The sequence below is a fragment of the Cephus cinctus genome, unplaced genomic scaffold (assembly GCF_000341935.2).
Source record: "Cephus cinctus unplaced genomic scaffold, Ccin1 Ccin1_scaffold0168, whole genome shotgun sequence".
NCBI lineage: Eukaryota > Metazoa > Arthropoda > Insecta > Hymenoptera > Cephidae > Cephus > Cephus cinctus.
In genome coordinates, this window is record NW_014332892.1 from 2093651 (window position 1) to 2111244 (window position 17594).

General features: G+C 37.6%; 2 protein-coding genes across 5 annotated transcripts; one reads left to right on the top strand and one right to left on the bottom strand.

Annotated features, from left to right (window-relative positions):
• Positions 1 to 41: 41 nt before the first annotated feature.
• Positions 42 to 12649, top strand: LOC107263919 (ribosomal oxygenase 1). Of its 4 annotated transcripts, XM_025081380.1 has the most exons (8): positions 42 to 2520; positions 5054 to 9642; positions 9711 to 9815; positions 10059 to 10726; positions 10796 to 11073; positions 11143 to 11875; positions 11947 to 12133; positions 12194 to 12649. In XM_025081380.1, exons 3-8 carry the CDS (start codon positions 9792 to 9794, stop codon positions 12263 to 12265), a joined length of 1962 nt encoding a protein of 653 aa, XP_024937148.1. In that variant the 5' UTR covers positions 42 to 2520; positions 5054 to 9642; positions 9711 to 9791; the 3' UTR covers positions 12266 to 12649. The 4 variants fall into 4 exon arrangements, with proteins under 4 accessions (XP_024937148.1, XP_015587084.1, XP_024937149.1 ...); XM_015731598.2 differs by having other exon boundaries at positions 42 to 9642; XM_025081381.1 differs by lacking the exons at positions 42 to 2520; positions 5054 to 9642 and having other exon boundaries at positions 9886 to 10726.
• On the bottom strand, positions 12282 to 15012 carry LOC107263926 (multiple coagulation factor deficiency protein 2 homolog). The gene is made up of 5 exons (XM_015731627.2): positions 14835 to 15012; positions 13309 to 13464; positions 13158 to 13244; positions 12944 to 13089; positions 12282 to 12864 (listed from the first exon to the last, which is right to left on the bottom strand). The coding sequence occupies exons 1-5, from the start codon at positions 14954 to 14956 to the stop codon at positions 12728 to 12730; spliced, it is 648 nt and encodes a 215-aa protein (XP_015587113.1). The 5' UTR covers positions 14957 to 15012; the 3' UTR covers positions 12282 to 12727.
• Positions 15013 to 17594: the final 2582 nt, after the last annotated feature.

A 17594-nucleotide genomic window follows, 5' to 3' on the forward strand; every position in this document is an offset into this window, starting at 1 on the left:
AAAAAAAAAAAAAAAAAAAAAAAAAAAAAAAAAAAAAAAAAAAAAAAAAAAAAAAAAAAAAAGAAACTAACCACACGGTATAAACCCTCGCTCGGTTATGCCTATTAGAATCTTAAGACACGCCGTGCCATCTTTTGTACGGCATCATGCGTCGTCAGTCTAAATCTAATGTCAATCGCCCTGCGTAGCCATTAAGCGGCAGATATCGAATAGGACGAAGCGTAGGGATACTGCTTTTTTTGGGTTATAAAATCAAATAACGCCATTATTCGTACTGCCCGGTCGAAGTATGCATAAATCATTCAAGATGACAGTCTGATGTCAACGTGGGGAAGAATCATGTTGAACATCGACAGTCTGTGCGTCACCAGTGCGTGGATGTGAATCTTGTGAAACTTTCTTAACGCGTGACCCACGTTTCTTACGTGTTCCCGCAGTGTCTCGTGTCTGCGCATGCGTAACCCACGTGACGCAGCTCGTCAACGGGCGCTCAAGTTTCGTGCTGGATAATCATATAGGCGTACCAGGCTGATCGTTCTACCGTCTGGAATCCGAACTGTAAAGCCGAATCTCGTGAAACTCAACTCGGTGTTAATTTTCAAGCGTCCTCCGACTGTGTATAGCCCTTAAGGTCGTACGGCGAATAACATTGGCTAGAGAAGTGAGTGACGTGGCTAGATGCGACGCGAAGATGCTTTTGACGCGGATGTCAAGTGAAATTAATTTTTCGTAAACCATGTGTCACGCTATGCGACTCCCATATACGGTTACGTCAAAGAATATAAATATCGACACTGCCTGATTCGATAACGATGCTCCGACTGGTGGAATCGAACGATTAATTTAAATTCCAATCGTCCGTTTGACTTACGTACTTCTTTACCTTGTTCCGTTTATCTCCTTCGTTTCTTCGCAAGCCAATGAACGCGCTGGCAACGTCGCGGAGCGTCACTCATCGTCAGTCCCAGTTGAACTGTCAGCGACGGAGCATCGTTCTCGCTCGGTACGAGCAACCGTAATTTCTCCTTCGTAATAGTTTTATTTAACGTGGACATTAGATCTGGGCCGACTATTATCGCTCCCAAAGCAAATGCAATGCATCAAACGATTCGGATATAAGGAGCTCACGTAGGTACGATTGAAGTAATAAGAGAATCCCATGTGGAAGTTCAATCGACCGATGAAGATAGTAATTAACGAGTAGTTACAGTAATTTCTTTTTGCTCCAGATGGATGAGGAGAGGATGAAGGAAAAAAAGGAAGAAAAAAAAATTAAATAAATAATTTAATAATAATGCAAGTTTCTTAGGTATAAGGTTTAAGCGTACGTCTTTGGATGAGACTCGTTTGAGGATTGACGTTGAAAAGAAAAAAAGAAAAAAAAAGAAGGGAGTCCCGTCGTCTTTATTAACGTGGCCGAAAACACGACGACACGCCGAAATCCCCATGCGTCTTCTTTCTTTCCCTTTGTCGTTTCGTCACTTGGCACTTAGTTTCTTGAATCGCGCGCGCGCCTGCGCGCGCAGCTTCGGCGAAATCCGCCGGATCCAATTACACACGATACTTTGGTACAATAATCGACACAATAATCGTTAATAAGGCGCAGCGCGGTGACAAATAGAATAAAGCGAAGTGCGTAGGCTAATGACATAAACACATAAAGGTTCATCGGACGTCGCGCGTACGAAATCCATTTTTATTACGTATTCTATTGGAATCTTTGATACACGCGATATGCGCAACGAAGTCTCGATCGTAATATAGATTTTATTTAATTTCTTCATATTCTCGTCGTCTCGGTTCAGTATTAAAAAGTGCAAAGAGAGCCGTGCTGTACGAATTGTACGTCGCGTCTCCTCGATCACGGGCAAAGATATTGAGAATTTTTTTGTATCTCGCGCATGTAATTTTTTTTTTTTTTTTTTCTATGTAAATCATCCCTTTCGAAATTGCATACAAAAGTGCATAGCGGGAGATGCTGCAATTTATATATATATATACAAAAATATTTTAATAAACCAAAAACACGTGGGAAGGCTGCCTGTTCACTGTATCGCTGTGTATTAAGGATTGCAATGCTCTGTAGGCTTAACGAACGACATACTGTTAAATATTATCACGGAAAGTATAAAAAAAAAAAAGATGAAAAAAGAAGGACCTTATCATAAATATTTATTCTAGTTGTAAAACTAAGTAAGAAAGCTTGGAAAGGGCAAACCTTGTACCACTGATAACTCTAATGGTAACTATACACAGAACACACTCACAAACATATATATATATATATATTACATTTAAAAAAACCTAGTGTCTGACTTCATGAAAATTAGCTAATTGTTAGGATACCATTTTTTCCCTTTGGTAAGAATTTAAACTGCAATTTTGATGTCGCGTCTGCGCGATCGTCCGTCTGGACGCGAAGCGCGCGTTTGGGTCTTACGTGCGTCTTGCAATTTAATAAATACCGAAATAAGAGAAGCGCGCGAGAGAGAGAGAGAGAGAGAGAGAGAGAGAGAGAGAGTGCGTGTGTGCGCGAAGTATGTGAAAAAGTTAATGTAGAAAGACGTGGGGAAAAAAAAAAAAGAAAGAAAAAAAGATCAGCTCGACGAAGGTAACAGAAGGACCGTATATGTAAATGATAAATGAATTAAGGGATCGGGTATGTTGCAGGCGCCCAATATTAAAGCAAGCTCGATATGGAAGCGAGAGTGAAATTGAATGTATTATTAAATGGAAAAAAAGATTAAAAAAAAAAATAGATAAGAAAAAATAATAATCACGTTACTAAGTGGGATTATGGAACCAAAATGTTGGCATTGAAAAACTTGGATGCGTTTTTAATTATTAGCGTATCGTGAATCATTAACGTTGAACGGTAACGAGGCCATACAGATCTATTTAGGTTTATAAGTCATAAGCAGCGCTGTCTTAATCGTGCCAGCTGCGACTGATAAATGCCAATCGGTGCGCATGGGAATATCAAACTATTGTACGTGTACGAAATGAGGTGGTGACGAAGAGAAGAAAAAAGAGAGAAGTGGATCTGTTGAAAAAAAATGTTTTTGTAAATCTTTCGTACTTTCTTTTTTTCGTTTCTTGATACTTTGCATGCACACTTGGTATGAGATCGTGAAATAAGCTGTCGAGCTTTGCTGTCGGATCTCTTTGATATTTCCCTGTGCGCCCGCCGCCCGGACATACTGGCCACACGTGTATATATGTATCGAACGTCTTTTTTTTTTTTTTACCCGCATCATCTTTCTTTTTTTCCGAATTTATCATTGACGAGGCACGAGCAATTTTTTTTCTCTCTTTTCTTTTTGTAACACTGTCATGCTCTTTCTTTCTCCTTTGGGTCCGGTCTTTCTTCTTGACGTGACAGTTAATCACAGCAGACACGTGGCTTTGTTTACATTCGGAACGTTTGACGTTTGACGTTATCTTTTTTTTTTTTACGTATTTCTTCTCTTGCATTGGAAAGACGAAAGTATGAACGAGAGAAAGTCTTCTGTCGATTTCTTCGTTACTTTTGTACGATCAAAAATCGCATAACTTACGTGAACTGGCAATCCCACCTTATCACTCAATATACGCTCGATCGACAAAGCCAATGTTAATCAGTGATCGTCTGACAGATGAATTTTTTTTTTTTTTTTTTTCGGTCATATCAGGGCGATATGGTTGAAAGTTTGATTCGTTCTATAGGGTGTTCAAGAATTGTGAAGTAATGCGAGTTGGGCGCGACACGTGAAAATAACGGGTTCACTTGTATGACCCTTTTCTCAGGTGATCAGTTTGAGGCTAATCGAAGTAACATGCAGACGATATTTTAAACGAACCGGACGATTAAATGGGAATTAAAGTTCATCATTGCGCGTAATCAGTATGTAAAACAATGAGGTTGGATTTAAAAAAAATATATATATATATATATATATATATGTACACTCTCTACCGTGCGATCCAAAAAATTTTTTTAATGTAAGGAAAAGTAATTTATATTTATATATCTATGTATGTATATATATATATATATATAGACATGTACGTACATATGTTATATATCTCTTGAGGTAATGCCGAGAAAAAAAAAAGTATATGAGGATGAAGCCGCATGCGTAAAATCATATATACGAAATGATAATACGGGTTCTAATGATAAATATTGTTTTAATAATAAATTTTTGACGGATTGCGTCATTATCTTTATTTTTATTTTTTTTTTATTTTTTCTTTTCTTGGAACGAGTATAAGTTTTACACTGGCTCTTATCCTGTTAAAGTTTTCGGGCACTGTACGTCGAGGTCATAATTTTTTAACGCATTTCGAACGTAATCTCCGCGTGTAAGAATTAGCGAGCACTTTTATTCGTTTTTGTGTGTGTAAATATACGTTTTGGCCAATCTCGCCGAATCTCTTAACGTATTTCGTTCTAGTTGTAAGTTGGGGCGCCTGTCACCCAAACGTGGCGAGCGAAAAAAGAAGTATTGGTAAATTTTTAAAATTCAAGGCGCACCGTCGACAGCGTCGAAACAAAACGGGTATTCCCCGGGAGCACGCGTAGAGCAACGACCGCGAGATTCGTCTGAGAGAAATAGAAAGAAAAAAAAAAATGACAAATGGCTACCCATTACGTCTTTCGACGCGCCGTAGACGCCTGTTCGATCTAACGAGAAAAATGAAAGAAAAAAAAAAGTGAAGAAAAATCCTAGTGGCAAAGAAAAAGAAAAAAGTGTAACGAAAATTATTCCTGAAACGGTCGGCCAGTATAAAATTTTCACAGCCGAACGACTCGAGGGTAATTTCCCTAAAAACGAGAATATAGAGTGAGAAAGATGAAAGAGAAAAAAAAACAAAGTAAACCAATTGGATCTGTGATAATACGTCGCTTTAAAACACACGAAACAAAACGAAAAATAATCCTCTTCCTTCTCGCGACGAACTCGCGAGGCAGCGCCCAAAGGGATTTTGAAATCGCGAAGAATTCGCGCCTTTTTTTTAATACCACGTTCACACTCACCACCCCACCACGCACAAATACACCAACACGTAGGACAGAGAGAGAGAGAGAGACAGAAACAGGCGATCGGTCTTTTCCGTCGATTCTCGGCCACGGAACGTCCAACGTTCCACAGGTGTCTGCCGGGAGGATTTCGGAAAGAGTAATTTAAAAAAAAAAAGAACATCCTTTCAACACTTTTATCCGATATCATTTTTATTTATTGCAAAAGATATTTTTACAACCCTTTTTTCCCGACTGTGGGTCGCTGTTATCTTTTCAATTTTAAACTTGCCCGCTTTTCCCGCGCCTGGGACCTGTCGAGGTGGCTACCCAACCCAAACGTTCGTCCGACTCGGCAAAGCAAGAACTTCTATCGACGCGCATGCGCAACGCGTGTTACTTATTGTCTCGCAATTACTTTTAAGGTAATACAATTAAATACGATATAAGAATTCCTCGTTTAAGATTCGTATAGAGTTTTAACGTGTCAGCTTTAAAAGTGGCGGCGGAGGAGGTTAGGGCGAAGTGAGAGTGCGTGATGCGTGTGTGCCTGTATGTGCCGATACATCGCTGACGATTGATAGTAATTAATAATTATTGATCTAAACAATCACGCTCGGATTCACACGGCGCTACGGACACCCCCGGCATGCCCTACGATTTATTAATCTTACGTACACCATTATTATTATTATTGCCGAATACTTAAGGATCAACGCGATGTCTTCTAGAGACTAGTTATTTCTATTATTATTATTATCAGCATCATCATTATTATCGTTCTATCAGTTCAGAGTGCGTGTCTGGATCGTGTATATGTGTAAGTTGGATGATAGACGGATGATCCTCCAGCGTAAAGATTTGTCTTAATAATAAGACAAGACAAAGATAGCGACGAACGAGTTGCATTAAATTTGAAGAAAAAAAAATTGGAGAGAAGAAAATTTCGTGGAGAAAAAAAATAATTAAAAATTGACAAAAATAACGTATAGAAAAATCGGATCGATAGGGCGGTCTTAGAAGTGCCTGACGCTTACGTTCGACTACGTGAAAACGATGAGGACAGGCAGAAAAAAAAATGTCACACTTTTATGGAAAATTTGTAAAAACCCATAATTCATTCGTACCGATCGACGGAACGATCGGGATCGATGATAAGTCGATCTTCGGTATTCTAAATATTGCAATCGATCCTGCCGTCAGGCTCTCATATACGTCTGGATTCGTCGATCAGTCTCTCCGATAGTTTTTTAAGGAAGAAACGAGAAGGCGAATTACGAATTACTTTTTTTTTTTTTATATTCTTTCTTTGACTTTCTGCATGTTTTTCTTTTTAGGGCGAAAAAAAGAAATCGCTCGTTACTTCAAAGAATTCGTACGTGTCTAGTAGGTCATTTATTAAGGGCGGATATCATTGTTTAAGCTGGCTGCACATTGAAAGTAACTTAATTGTATTTGTTGGAGTCTTATCAAAATGCCGGGTAACATGTTATTGATTAGTTGTAAGATATATACATATTATATGTATGTATAGTATATATATATATATACATATACTATATATTTATGAATGTCGCGGTAATTTTAAATGTTCGCACCCGCAGCAAACCAAACGGCCCACCCGTACGTCAAATAGCCGTTCCCCCTCTCTTTTCCCTGATCGCCCCTCCGCTCCTTCTCGTCCTCCCCTCATTCTATTCCGGTAGTAACGTAAATTTACCAGCTTTTCGAAATAGCAAATTACACACCCCGTGGATATTATAGGTTCGTACTGCGCTACAATGATAACAAGTACCATGTAATATTTTACGATTAATCGCTTTTGTTTTTTTTTTCTTTTTTCTTTGATTTTAAGCATCTCTTGAAATAACGAATGCTCGATCAGACTTTTTTTTTTAATATTGACACGTTAATCACGTTTGTCTTTCTGAGAGAGAAAGCGATCGACGAGCATTTTTAAAATTAATTTTTCTTTTCTTTTCGAAAGAAAAAAGATCGTTTATAGGTATCATTGAAAAATTTGGAATCGTTTACTTTTAATGTAATTATCTATACGATTATCATTAATGTAGAGTGTAATGTATATTTGAAGGATGCTGCTGTCTATTATTATTGTCATTGCTATTGCTACTGCTACTGCTCTTACGTTCAATGCAATAAAACAGAAGAGATATGCACTTTTGGCATTGAAGCCGTTTACGATAAATCGTATGACGATTTATTGGGGTCCCGGACCACGCTGTTCGATCGGGCATTTTGTATTTGAGGAAATGAATTTTTTTTTTACTGTCATCGAATTACGAACTTTTACATTCTTGCTGTACTCGCTTGTTTTATTCTTTTCCAGTGTCTCGCGGGAAATTAAGCACGGCTTATGCTTTATCGGACTCGCGATTCTTTTGTTTAAATAATCAGCGCAGGATCTGATTTATTTAGTAATGGACGGAGGAAGGTAATGATAAATATTTGAAAAATCTTATGTAAGTCGAAACGACACGATTGAGCTACTTTGCAGAGTATAATATCGCGTTTGCCTTATTTCAATTATTTATTGTCACGCGCAATGAGGATTCTGTAAAGGGACGCGAAAGATTTGGCATTGGTCATAGTCATAAAACGGCGCCATAATAACCTTGTTGGGTTAATTACAATGCGATCGATGAGTCTAATGTGAATTAATAGAATAATTCGAGTAACTATCACACGGTGTACATACATGATACATAATCTTCGTTAACGAGCAACATAAAATGTGAATGGAGGCTGGATTTAAGTCGTTAAGTATACTTAAGTTAAATGAATATTTTATGTAACTCTAAGAGACGATAATTATGATTTCTCGATAGAACAGTAAGTAAGGTCGATCAATGTCTTATCCCAATCTCAGTTTTTCAGTATATCAATCGTAGAATATCTCTAGAGAACTTTTAATCGTGGTAGACGGTTAGCGACGAGGTGATAAAGCAGTTTGAAGTATTTCCCAGAAGTCACGTTGGAATATTTTGTTGATCTAATTCCAGATTCATATGAATATATATGAGCAGCACTAATAAAGCTAACACGGCGCAGACGTTAGCACAGACAGATTACATAACCTCGTTGTTTGGACTTGTTTATTCGTAATTTTGTCATTCGTATATAATTATTTTTCCTTTACGAGCTTCCCTCGTCTTACGTGGCATCGGGCCTTGTCTTTTGTAGCTCCGACTCGTTGCCGATTATTCAAATTTGTAAAATCAATATCTCACGAGGATCTTCACGCTTGTTCGCTTCTGTTTTCCCAGCTCGACCGAACGATTCACTTTGAATAACGCGCCACTGCGTCCTTTTTCTTTTACCAATCAAAGGGAAAATCACGACGCGCATGCGCGTCAAGGACGGAACTCGGCAGACTCGGGACTTTAGAGTGCGAAAGCGTCGAATTTTTTTCGTTTGAGATTCCATGTTAAACGCGTATTTGTCTCGGCGGTTTATTGACAACTGTGGGTTTTCGATCGATATGCAATTTAATATTACAGGATGAACTGTCGATCGCTCTTTGCTCAGAAGCAACGCGTCGCCATTGCATACAGAATAGTTTGTAGGTATGTATCGCGATCTTGTTCTTTAATGAAGGATTGCTTGAATCACGTTTATAAGGTAAAATGAATAATTGATATAATTTTTATTACTGAGAAACTTAAATACGCCCATGTTGTACATATCGTTTCCGGTACCACCGATGATACATATTCAAAAATAGGAGCCCTTCCGCTCGATGAAAATTACGGTTCTTCGTTAAACTTTTAACGGTAAAAACGGGTCACTTACAAATTTGCTCTAATGACTTTCGTCTTTCTCATTTTATTTTCTTGGAAGGAAAGTTACGTGGCGTCAGGCGGCAACGTGTATTTACCGTACTGAGCCGGCGTAGGTATTGCGCATTGTGGCGCGAATAATACGGGAAATAATTTTCTTTACGTCAAAATTCTTTTAGGTAAGCTATCCTAGCTGTATAAGATTTATTATCAATGTGTTAGAATTACAAAAATCTAAATAAACTTTTAAACCAATTCACTGTACAATTTACATTGCTATTTTGTTTCGACGACCTTTGTCAGATTCATATGAATATACAAATCTTCGAAAACTTGGGTTACGATTGGTTTCAAGTAGTGCCACAATACGGCGTTTTGTTCTCGCTAGTCGTTCTTTAGTTTGGATGGAATAAAAGTTTTGACAAAACGAATTGTTCGATCATGCTTGATCTTGGCTTCAAAAATTACAATATGGATATGAATGTATATGAAGTATTGCAAATCGCATTGAGCGTTAAAGAATTTTTGTTTCTTTGATGTAATTATTTATGTCAGAGAAACTTCAATATTCGTGTTCGACCAAGTGGAAGACTTGGTCCAATTTTATATCTGGGTGTAAACCCATAATAATACAAACAACTGAATAATAGGAAAAACATGTATGTGGGTTGGAAATTGTATAAATGAGTAAAACTTCGGGACTCTGGATATGTCTGTCCTTGTCGTATGCACGTAAATAAATATGTCTGATTCTTTTGCACTCACCACGTTACAGAAGTTTTCAAAATCTTAGAGATTAGGATCTTCCTCTAATCGGTTCATTAAAATGATCTAGTATACTGGGTAAGTTAATTAGAAGCAATAATTTCTCTGTATAGCATAATTATTTACGATACTATTTAACTCTATAGTACAGATATACTTGAACGGTCGTATGCGTGAACACGTGCGCTGATCTGCGCACAGCGACAGAAAGTGTAGTAGTCAGTCTTATGAAAATATCAGTGATAATACAAGTAAGTATTATAATTGGGTTCATTTTTATATGTATATAATGATTGTTTTACCGTAATCTTATTTGTACAGAAGTTCCGCTCCATACTCTACTTGAAAAAAGTAATTTAATCTATTGTGGATTTCTGTATAACCTTTTGCGGTTACCGGGTTGCAAACGTTTACTGAAATTTTGAGAAGACTGTATTAAGGAAATTTAGTATTTTAAACTTGTCGTAATATCGTTACTATTATATGTTACTGAGATGGCTGCCAAAGGAAATACTATATCTGCATTTGCAGCCTATAACATGAAGCGCAGGAGTTTGGATAACTCAATTAAACAGAAGAAGGCAAAGAAAGCACGAGCTTCATTAGGAAACCTAACTCCTAGTCAGGAGACTAAACAGAGGGAAAAAATTAAACATGATCTCAAATCTATTAAGGCTGATAAACAGTCGAATGGTACAAAGACATCGTTGAATAAAACTCTTCCTGTTGTATCTTTAACTAAACTTGCTAGGCAAAAAAAAAGAAAGTCACATAGTCCAGCTAAGATAAAGGGAGTAGTTAAGAAGATATTCGAACAAAATGTCTTAAATGATGAAGACCCTGTGAAATCATCAAAAAAGTATGAAAATAAATCTAAATCATCTGAAAGCATTTTGAATTCGTCAAAATCATCCAACCGAACTCTGAAGTCCAGAGGGCAAAAATTGAAGAGACAGAAGAAAAATCTAAAGGAAAGAGTTAATAAGAAAAAGAATGCATCACCAATTAATGGAGAGAATCAAATGGATCACAATTCAGCATCTGTAGATTTTGATATAGATAAGGAAATCATAGAAAAGCTACCAGTTCTTGACTCTGCTGAGGAAGGCAAGACATTATTCCAGTGGCTCATTCATCCAGTCAAAATCGAAGACTTTTTTGAGTATGTTCATTTAATGATCAAGAATTTTTGTAAAAAGGGCTTAGTCTGATTAATCAAATTGTTTTAAAGGCAAAATTGGGAGATGAGACCGTTGCATATTAAACGAAAGAAATCTAACTATTATAAACAGCTTATGTCAACCCCCATACTCGATAGTGTCTTGCGTAACTTCTTTATCAAATTCACTGAAAACATTGATATTACATCCTATAATAATGGGGAGCGAACAACTCACAATCCCCCAGGTCGAGCTCATCCCACTGTGGTGTGGGATTATTACATGAATGGTTGTTCAGTAAGAATGTTAAATCCCCAATCCTTTATTCCAAAACTTCATACCTTGAATGGTAAGAAAATCTATTAAGTAATCCAATCTACTCTCATATATTTGTGTATTACTTAAAATCATTTTTCAGCGACACTCCAAGAATATTTTGGCTGCTTCGTTGGTGCCAATTCCTACCTAACTCCACCAGACAGTCAAGGATTCGCACCCCACTACGATGACATAGAAGCTTTCATTTTACAAATCGAGGGCAAAAAAAGATGGAGACTTTATGGAGTACAGACAGACGGCGATTACCTGGCACGAAATTCCTCCGGAAATTTTACAGGTGATGAAATCGGCGAGCCTATACTGGATACTGTCGTGGAAGCTGGGGATTTATTGTACTTCCCACGAGGAACCACTCATCAGGGTGAAACAATCGACGGTGTTCACAGTCTGCATATTACTTTGAGTGTCTATCAGAAAAATAGCTGGTGCGATTTTCTTGAGAAACTCATCCCCGAAGCTCTCGATCGCGCCATCATGAATGACTGCGAATTCCGTCGAGGATTGCCTCTCGATTATCTAAGACACGTGGGACTCGTCTACTCTAACACCGAGAGTGAAAAGCGAACCCAGTTTATCACAAAGACAAAAGAATTACTTCACCAACTGGTGGACCACATAGACGTAGATAAAGCTGCGGATAGCATGGCATTGCGACATATATACGATTATCTGCCACCAGCGCTAACTGCACAGGAAACTGTATGCTCAGTCTATGAGGACGGCGAGAGGATGGTCGCCGATGGCGTTGTTGAAAATCGTGTCGAGATAGAACCAGATACCAGAGTTAGATTACTGAAAGCCAACTGTGTGAGGTATGATATCATCGAAACAGGAAGTTCATATATATTATGCATATCTAATTGGTCATTAATTCTGCTAATAGATTGGTCGATGTGAATGGCGATCTCAGGATCTATTATTCCACCGAGAATTCCAAGGTGTATCACGAGTACGAACCAGAGTACCTAGAGATTTCAAGGGAACTAGCACCTGCAGTGGAAGCCATTATATTGAATTATCCAGACTTTGTGGCTGTTGAGGATTTACCTATTGAGGACGACCATGATAAAGTAATTAATATTTTATATAGTGATGTGAAATCATTTATTTATGTATAATATGAATTTTAGCTTCAGGTAGTGAAGGATCTCTGGGAGAAAGGAATTCTGGTGACGGATGAGCCATTGCCTGTTGCATCATAATTTATAAGTATACAAACACTTTGCATTGGCACACTTTATTTCATTCAATTCTGCATGATATCAACGAAACTATATTTTCTTTTCATAAGTTGAATTCTGTTCTCGTACCTCAATACTTCTCATAGTATTACTGATATTACTTTGTCGTCACTGACAAATATTTTATATTCTTACTTTGACTATTTTATGATATATAAAGAACTTTTAATTCAATGGCTTACAGTCATGTATCATTATTGATGCATCATTCTTTAATAAACATTTTTGCTGCCAGAAATGATTTTTTATTTTAAATTTGTTTTGCTGTTATGCATGTATTACATATAATAGAGCCTCGGTGCCTAAAAGACATACTGGCACAATCGTTTATACAATGGCAAATGCAACTTTATTGAGACACGTTCTTAAGCACCCTGCTGTTTACAAAGTCCGTAGTTCTGTTCAATATTATATGCAACAGCATTATTTCCGGATTTCGAGTTTCTTATCTCGTTTACCTCTCTCGCTTTGATCTCTTTGCCGACCCAGTACATACTCAGTGTACCCCAAGTAGCCATCATTGTCTAGATCGTCTTCCTCAAGAACTCTGTCAATGAGCTCTTTGAGTAATATACAAAAAGAAATAGCAGTTCATATATATCCAAATTATTAAAAAAAAAAAAGATTATTCATACCGACCTACTATCCAATGTAAATCATTCCTGTGTTCATTGTTATCTTCATTCTTGTTTTCCTCATCTTCTCCGTCCTCATGAAGGGTGTGTTGAATAGCATGAAGTATTTCCAACCCGTCCAATTTCGTATTATTATCAACGTCGTGTAGTCTGTGACAAATTAAAAAGAATAAAAGTAACAATGTTATAGTTTAAAAAAAAAGCCAGTATATACTCACTTGAAATAATGAAACTCCAATTCTTGTTCTGTCATCTTCGTTAAATCCAATTGATCAGCAAAAGCGCCCATGTCTTCCTTCAAGTGTCTGATAGAAGAAATAAATTAATACATTTTTTTTATTTATCGCAATGCCATTTAATCAAACTTACGCAGTATCGTGCAGCAATTCAGCATCCTGTGTTAATTTGACTTCATTCTGCGGTACATAATGATGATGGGATATGCTTCCACTGGGATGATGAGGTCCACGAAATCCTGCAGCAATCTCAGTCCAGATTGTGAGAAATAGGACGAGCAACGTATTACTAAAAAAAAAAGAAGATCAATCATTATTGTCAAACTGTAAATAATCTTGACTATTTGGTGGTTCTACAACCACATACTGAATCCTACAGTTAAATCTGTACTGCACTCCACGATACATTCCAACCAGTGCCCAATAACAATGGGACCTGCTGGGACGTGTTCCTGGTGCACATCGTTCTGGCAGTGCCTCTTCTAGGGGACGAGAGCACCCTTACAGGGTGACAGATGGACGGTAGGGGGGGTCCCAGTAATTATTATGCGATTACCCACAAGCCCATTGATTTAGATTGCACCCTTGGGGGGGTCGATCTTGTAGGTCTGTCTCGCATTTCGACATTTGTTGCAACATTTCAAAAAAGCCTACAGAATCATTTTTTCATATTATTCATATATTTTCAAGCAACAACAAAATACTCAACCAGAATTCACGTTTAATCCTAAGAAAGTTTGAGGATGTTTTCTTTACAAAAAGATTTCAATATATGAATAATCGAGTGTTCAGTAGGACAGTGAACCCTGATCTAGATGGATAGAAAATTTTGTATTTTATTAATTTAAAAAAATGGCCTACAGACTATATATATACACATATATAGTAGGTGTTAAAAGACTGAGAAGTACAGAGGAACACGGGGTACTTAGGAATCAATTTTACAGGCTTACTAGGGGTCGAGCTAGAATGCATATGCTCAGGGGGGACCCAAGGGGTTTACTGGTGCAAGTGGACCCCCAGTGGGTGTGCACCCCAACTGGAACAAAACACTTCCCCCCATCTCCCCCCGGGTGTCGAAATCCATAAATAATTTATATCATTTGGTCCATTCAGCGAGAAAGCCCATATGTACCTGTGTCGCCTTACAGAGGCTGCCTGACCTGTTCTTATCCGTAAACAGTGATACATGAAAAATAGGTTATAAAGAAATGAAACAACAACTATGTCAATTAAGTATTTAATTGTTACCAATATATATATATTTATACACAATTAAAAAAAATAAATCATAAATCAAACAAATCATTCCATCAATCGTTTTATCATGTAATCAATGATTCTGTAACAAATGTCATCCTAGGTATGTTGTCATTGTAATGCTTTGATATCAATTTATAAAATGCATAACAGCATGGAATGAAATTAGATACGAAAATGGCAAGCGGCGATGTGCATTTTTAAATAAACCACCCTTGATCTGTCTCTGTGACTATCGACAGTTAGATCTTTATTCAAAAGGAGGGATGATGCATCCCTTGTGCACGAGGAAATAGGTTACGTGAGAAACAACCTGTCGCGCATTCCTTTCAAAGAAGCCCGCTGGTAATCTTTGGCCAGAGAATTAGGTTATGTGACGGGTTGAAATAGTTAATTTACCTCATAGCTGCAGAAATGTGAGATCGAACAAGGGCGAATCGATTCAAAATCCTTGCGGCTGTTAAATCCACTCGGTACGATCCTCGGTCGGCCTGTGTTTTCCATCTGCGAGCTAAACGCATTTATCGACGTTTTTACTGAGTTTGCGTACCGCGCGAGTTGCTTCTTATGGCGCGACGCTACGGGGGCGGCATGGTTTCATTTTGGATTTCTGATCGAGTGGGAAAGCCTGGCAAAAAGTAAGGTATTAACCCTATTCGTGGATAGTTTGAAACCGATTTTCAATATTGCTCCGATCGCTACTATTCGCTGCACAATATCGCATACAGAAGAATTTGAGTGGATGAAGACCAAATAAGTTTTTTTTTTTAGAAAATAAGGCATGATTTTCGTAACAGTATATATAGGAGTTAAAAGATATAATGTGTATGTTATTTTAAAGTGGGTCGATGACTATTTTAATTGTCAAAATTTTGACGTTTGATATGAAATAAGAATTTTTTAATTTTTTTTTATTAGGCGGTTATTTTTGTTTGTTTGTAATGTACAAGTACGGTATTATTATGGCATAGGGAAGAAATGTTGAATTTCGAGGGTATAAAAATTGTTATGCAATGGCGTGGACGGAGCAATGGACTCTGGTAAATTGGCAGAAATCAGAAGGAAAATGGCAGGGGGATCGATGGTAATTGAAGAAAGCGGGAACTTTCTCATTGAAAATTTGAGGATGATCCCGCGGTAGGCGGACCCGAACTTTTGAGCAGCAACAGAGAAGCGGATGGGTCTCCGGTTGCCATGGCGACCAGCGTAGCCTAAAGCTATGCTTTTATTGATTCCAAGCCGCAAACAATGTACAGGAGTGGATGTTTCGCTGTTCTCTCTATCCGTCTAGATAGAAGGACATTAACACAGCCCGAAATTCCTATAGTTAGTCAAAGGATCAAGAGAATGGAGAAGAAAATAAAAAAATTTGACAGCAAGTCAAAATTGAATAAAAATCAATCTATGCGCTATAAGAAGTTTTTATTTTTCAAAGATTCATCAGACGACAATTAATAGATGTCAATCAGAACATATACAATTTTTTCCCTTTTTTTTTTATTCTTTTTTTCTATAAAATCATCCAACCCACGATTAACTATTACAATGAAACTGTCGACGCGTAAGTCTAATCGTCATTGAATTTTCTACTGACTGATTCATACTGAACCGACCACCCTGGACCACCAACAGGGATACCCTCAACGCAATACCCCCTGTCGATCTGTTTTAATGGTTCGGAATTTTTTGAAAATTCCCGCCTATTTTTACACTTCAACGATACGGCGTATAGACAACTGCATTATTTTGAGCTTGGAATTAAAAGTCAATCAGTAATTTACAGAGGTTTGGATTATAGATAAAAAATGAAAAAAGTCCAAATATATTTAGTTATTAATTTTTGACTTTTGGGATCTTTTTGAAAAAAAAAAAAATTCCATCGGCAATCACGATACTGTCGCATTCTGACGCATGAAAATTGCCCAAAGGGATGCGCCATCCGTGATCGATGGTTCCATCCGATCGGAGTCTGCCGGAAACTGCCCGCCAAATAATATATTCATAGCTTCCGGATGGTTGAACGCAACTCTGCTTCGCTACCCGTTCCTGTAGGATTGCGTAACTCCGTGGACCACCCCCTTGTAAATTATCCCTATGAAGATAGGAGTAGGATGAAATTTTTGGAAAATATACGTCAAGTCATTTGTTTGGTCAACCATGATAATTATTTTGATATCAATTTAAAAATTAATTTTTTTTTTTCATTTTCCCTGTGTACCCTTGTCAATAGGAATATATAGGTACAGTGTTGATAAGGGTCGAGTCAGGGCGATGCAGATAAAAGGATTGCATTTTACGTATTTCCTTCCCTTTTGTAAAATCTCGTTGCATCCGACTCACCCCACTCGATATAGTAATCAGATTCAGCGACGAGATCGAAAGTGAGTGCCATTATAAGGGATGTTTTTTGTCCACTCAAAAATTCCAAACTTTGAATTCATATTTAAGGAAATTTTCATTAGCTGCCAATTTTGCTTCTTTTTTTTCCCTTTGTTATGAAGTTTTCAATTATTTACATTTTTACAGTATATATATGTAGCCTTATCGTTATATTTTTATACGATTTTCCTGACACCCTTATCAATAAATTTCATAAGGTAAAAATGGCGTCGGATTGGGAATCAGTAATTTTACGGTTATTTCCTCGAATCTTACGGATTGTCGATGCTTCAAATTTACCTCGTTTTCATTTTTTTTTTTTTTCCTTCCACCCGTCCACCCTCGTTAAAAGCGATCGACCGTATGAGGAAGTTACCGTCTCGAATGAGAGCTGCTATCTCTCTCTCTCTCTCTCTCTCTGTTTCCTTCGTCCTCTTCAGTCTTCCCGCCAGTCTCTCTTGAAGCGGTCGAAATTCACTTAAGGGGTAGAACAAAAAATAAAGAGGTAAAAACTCGCGAGCTCGTCGGAACCGTCGGTTCTGGCTCTATTTTTTTACCTCTTCCTTTTGGCTAAATACACCTAAGAGAACGAGACGAAGAGGAAAAAACGGCTGAAAAGCAGCAGTCCACCCCTCTAACCGGGAGTTAAGTGCAAAATTATTTTAAAAATATTTTCTTAACCACGTTAACCTGAAAGCTGACCCCCTAACGCATACACGTAGATACCACGTTATTACAGTAAAAAGAATTTGAAATGCTCTTGCGGTTTTTTGACTTCCC

Bases quoted from the DNA above. Each gene is read 5' to 3' on its own strand.
- LOC107263926 (XM_015731627.2), bottom strand. From the start codon at position 14,956: ATGCGTTTAGCTCGCAGATGGAAAACACAGGCCGACCGAGGATCGTAC. The intron at 13,245-13,308 runs GTAAGTTTGATT...TTCTTCTATCAG, and splicing joins GAATTGCTGCACGATACTGC to ACACTTGAAGGAAGACATGG. The intron at 13,090-13,157 runs GTGAGTATATAC...AATTTGTCACAG, and splicing joins TTGGAGTTTCATTATTTCAA to ACTACACGACGTTGATAATA.
- LOC107263919 (XM_015731598.2), top strand. From the start codon at position 9,792: ATGAAAATATCAGTGATAATACAA. The intron at 10,727-10,795 runs GTATGTTCATTT...ATTGTTTTAAAG, and splicing joins AAAATCGAAGACTTTTTTGA to GCAAAATTGGGAGATGAGAC. The intron at 11,876-11,946 runs GTATGATATCAT...TTCTGCTAATAG, and splicing joins CTGAAAGCCAACTGTGTGAG to ATTGGTCGATGTGAATGGCG.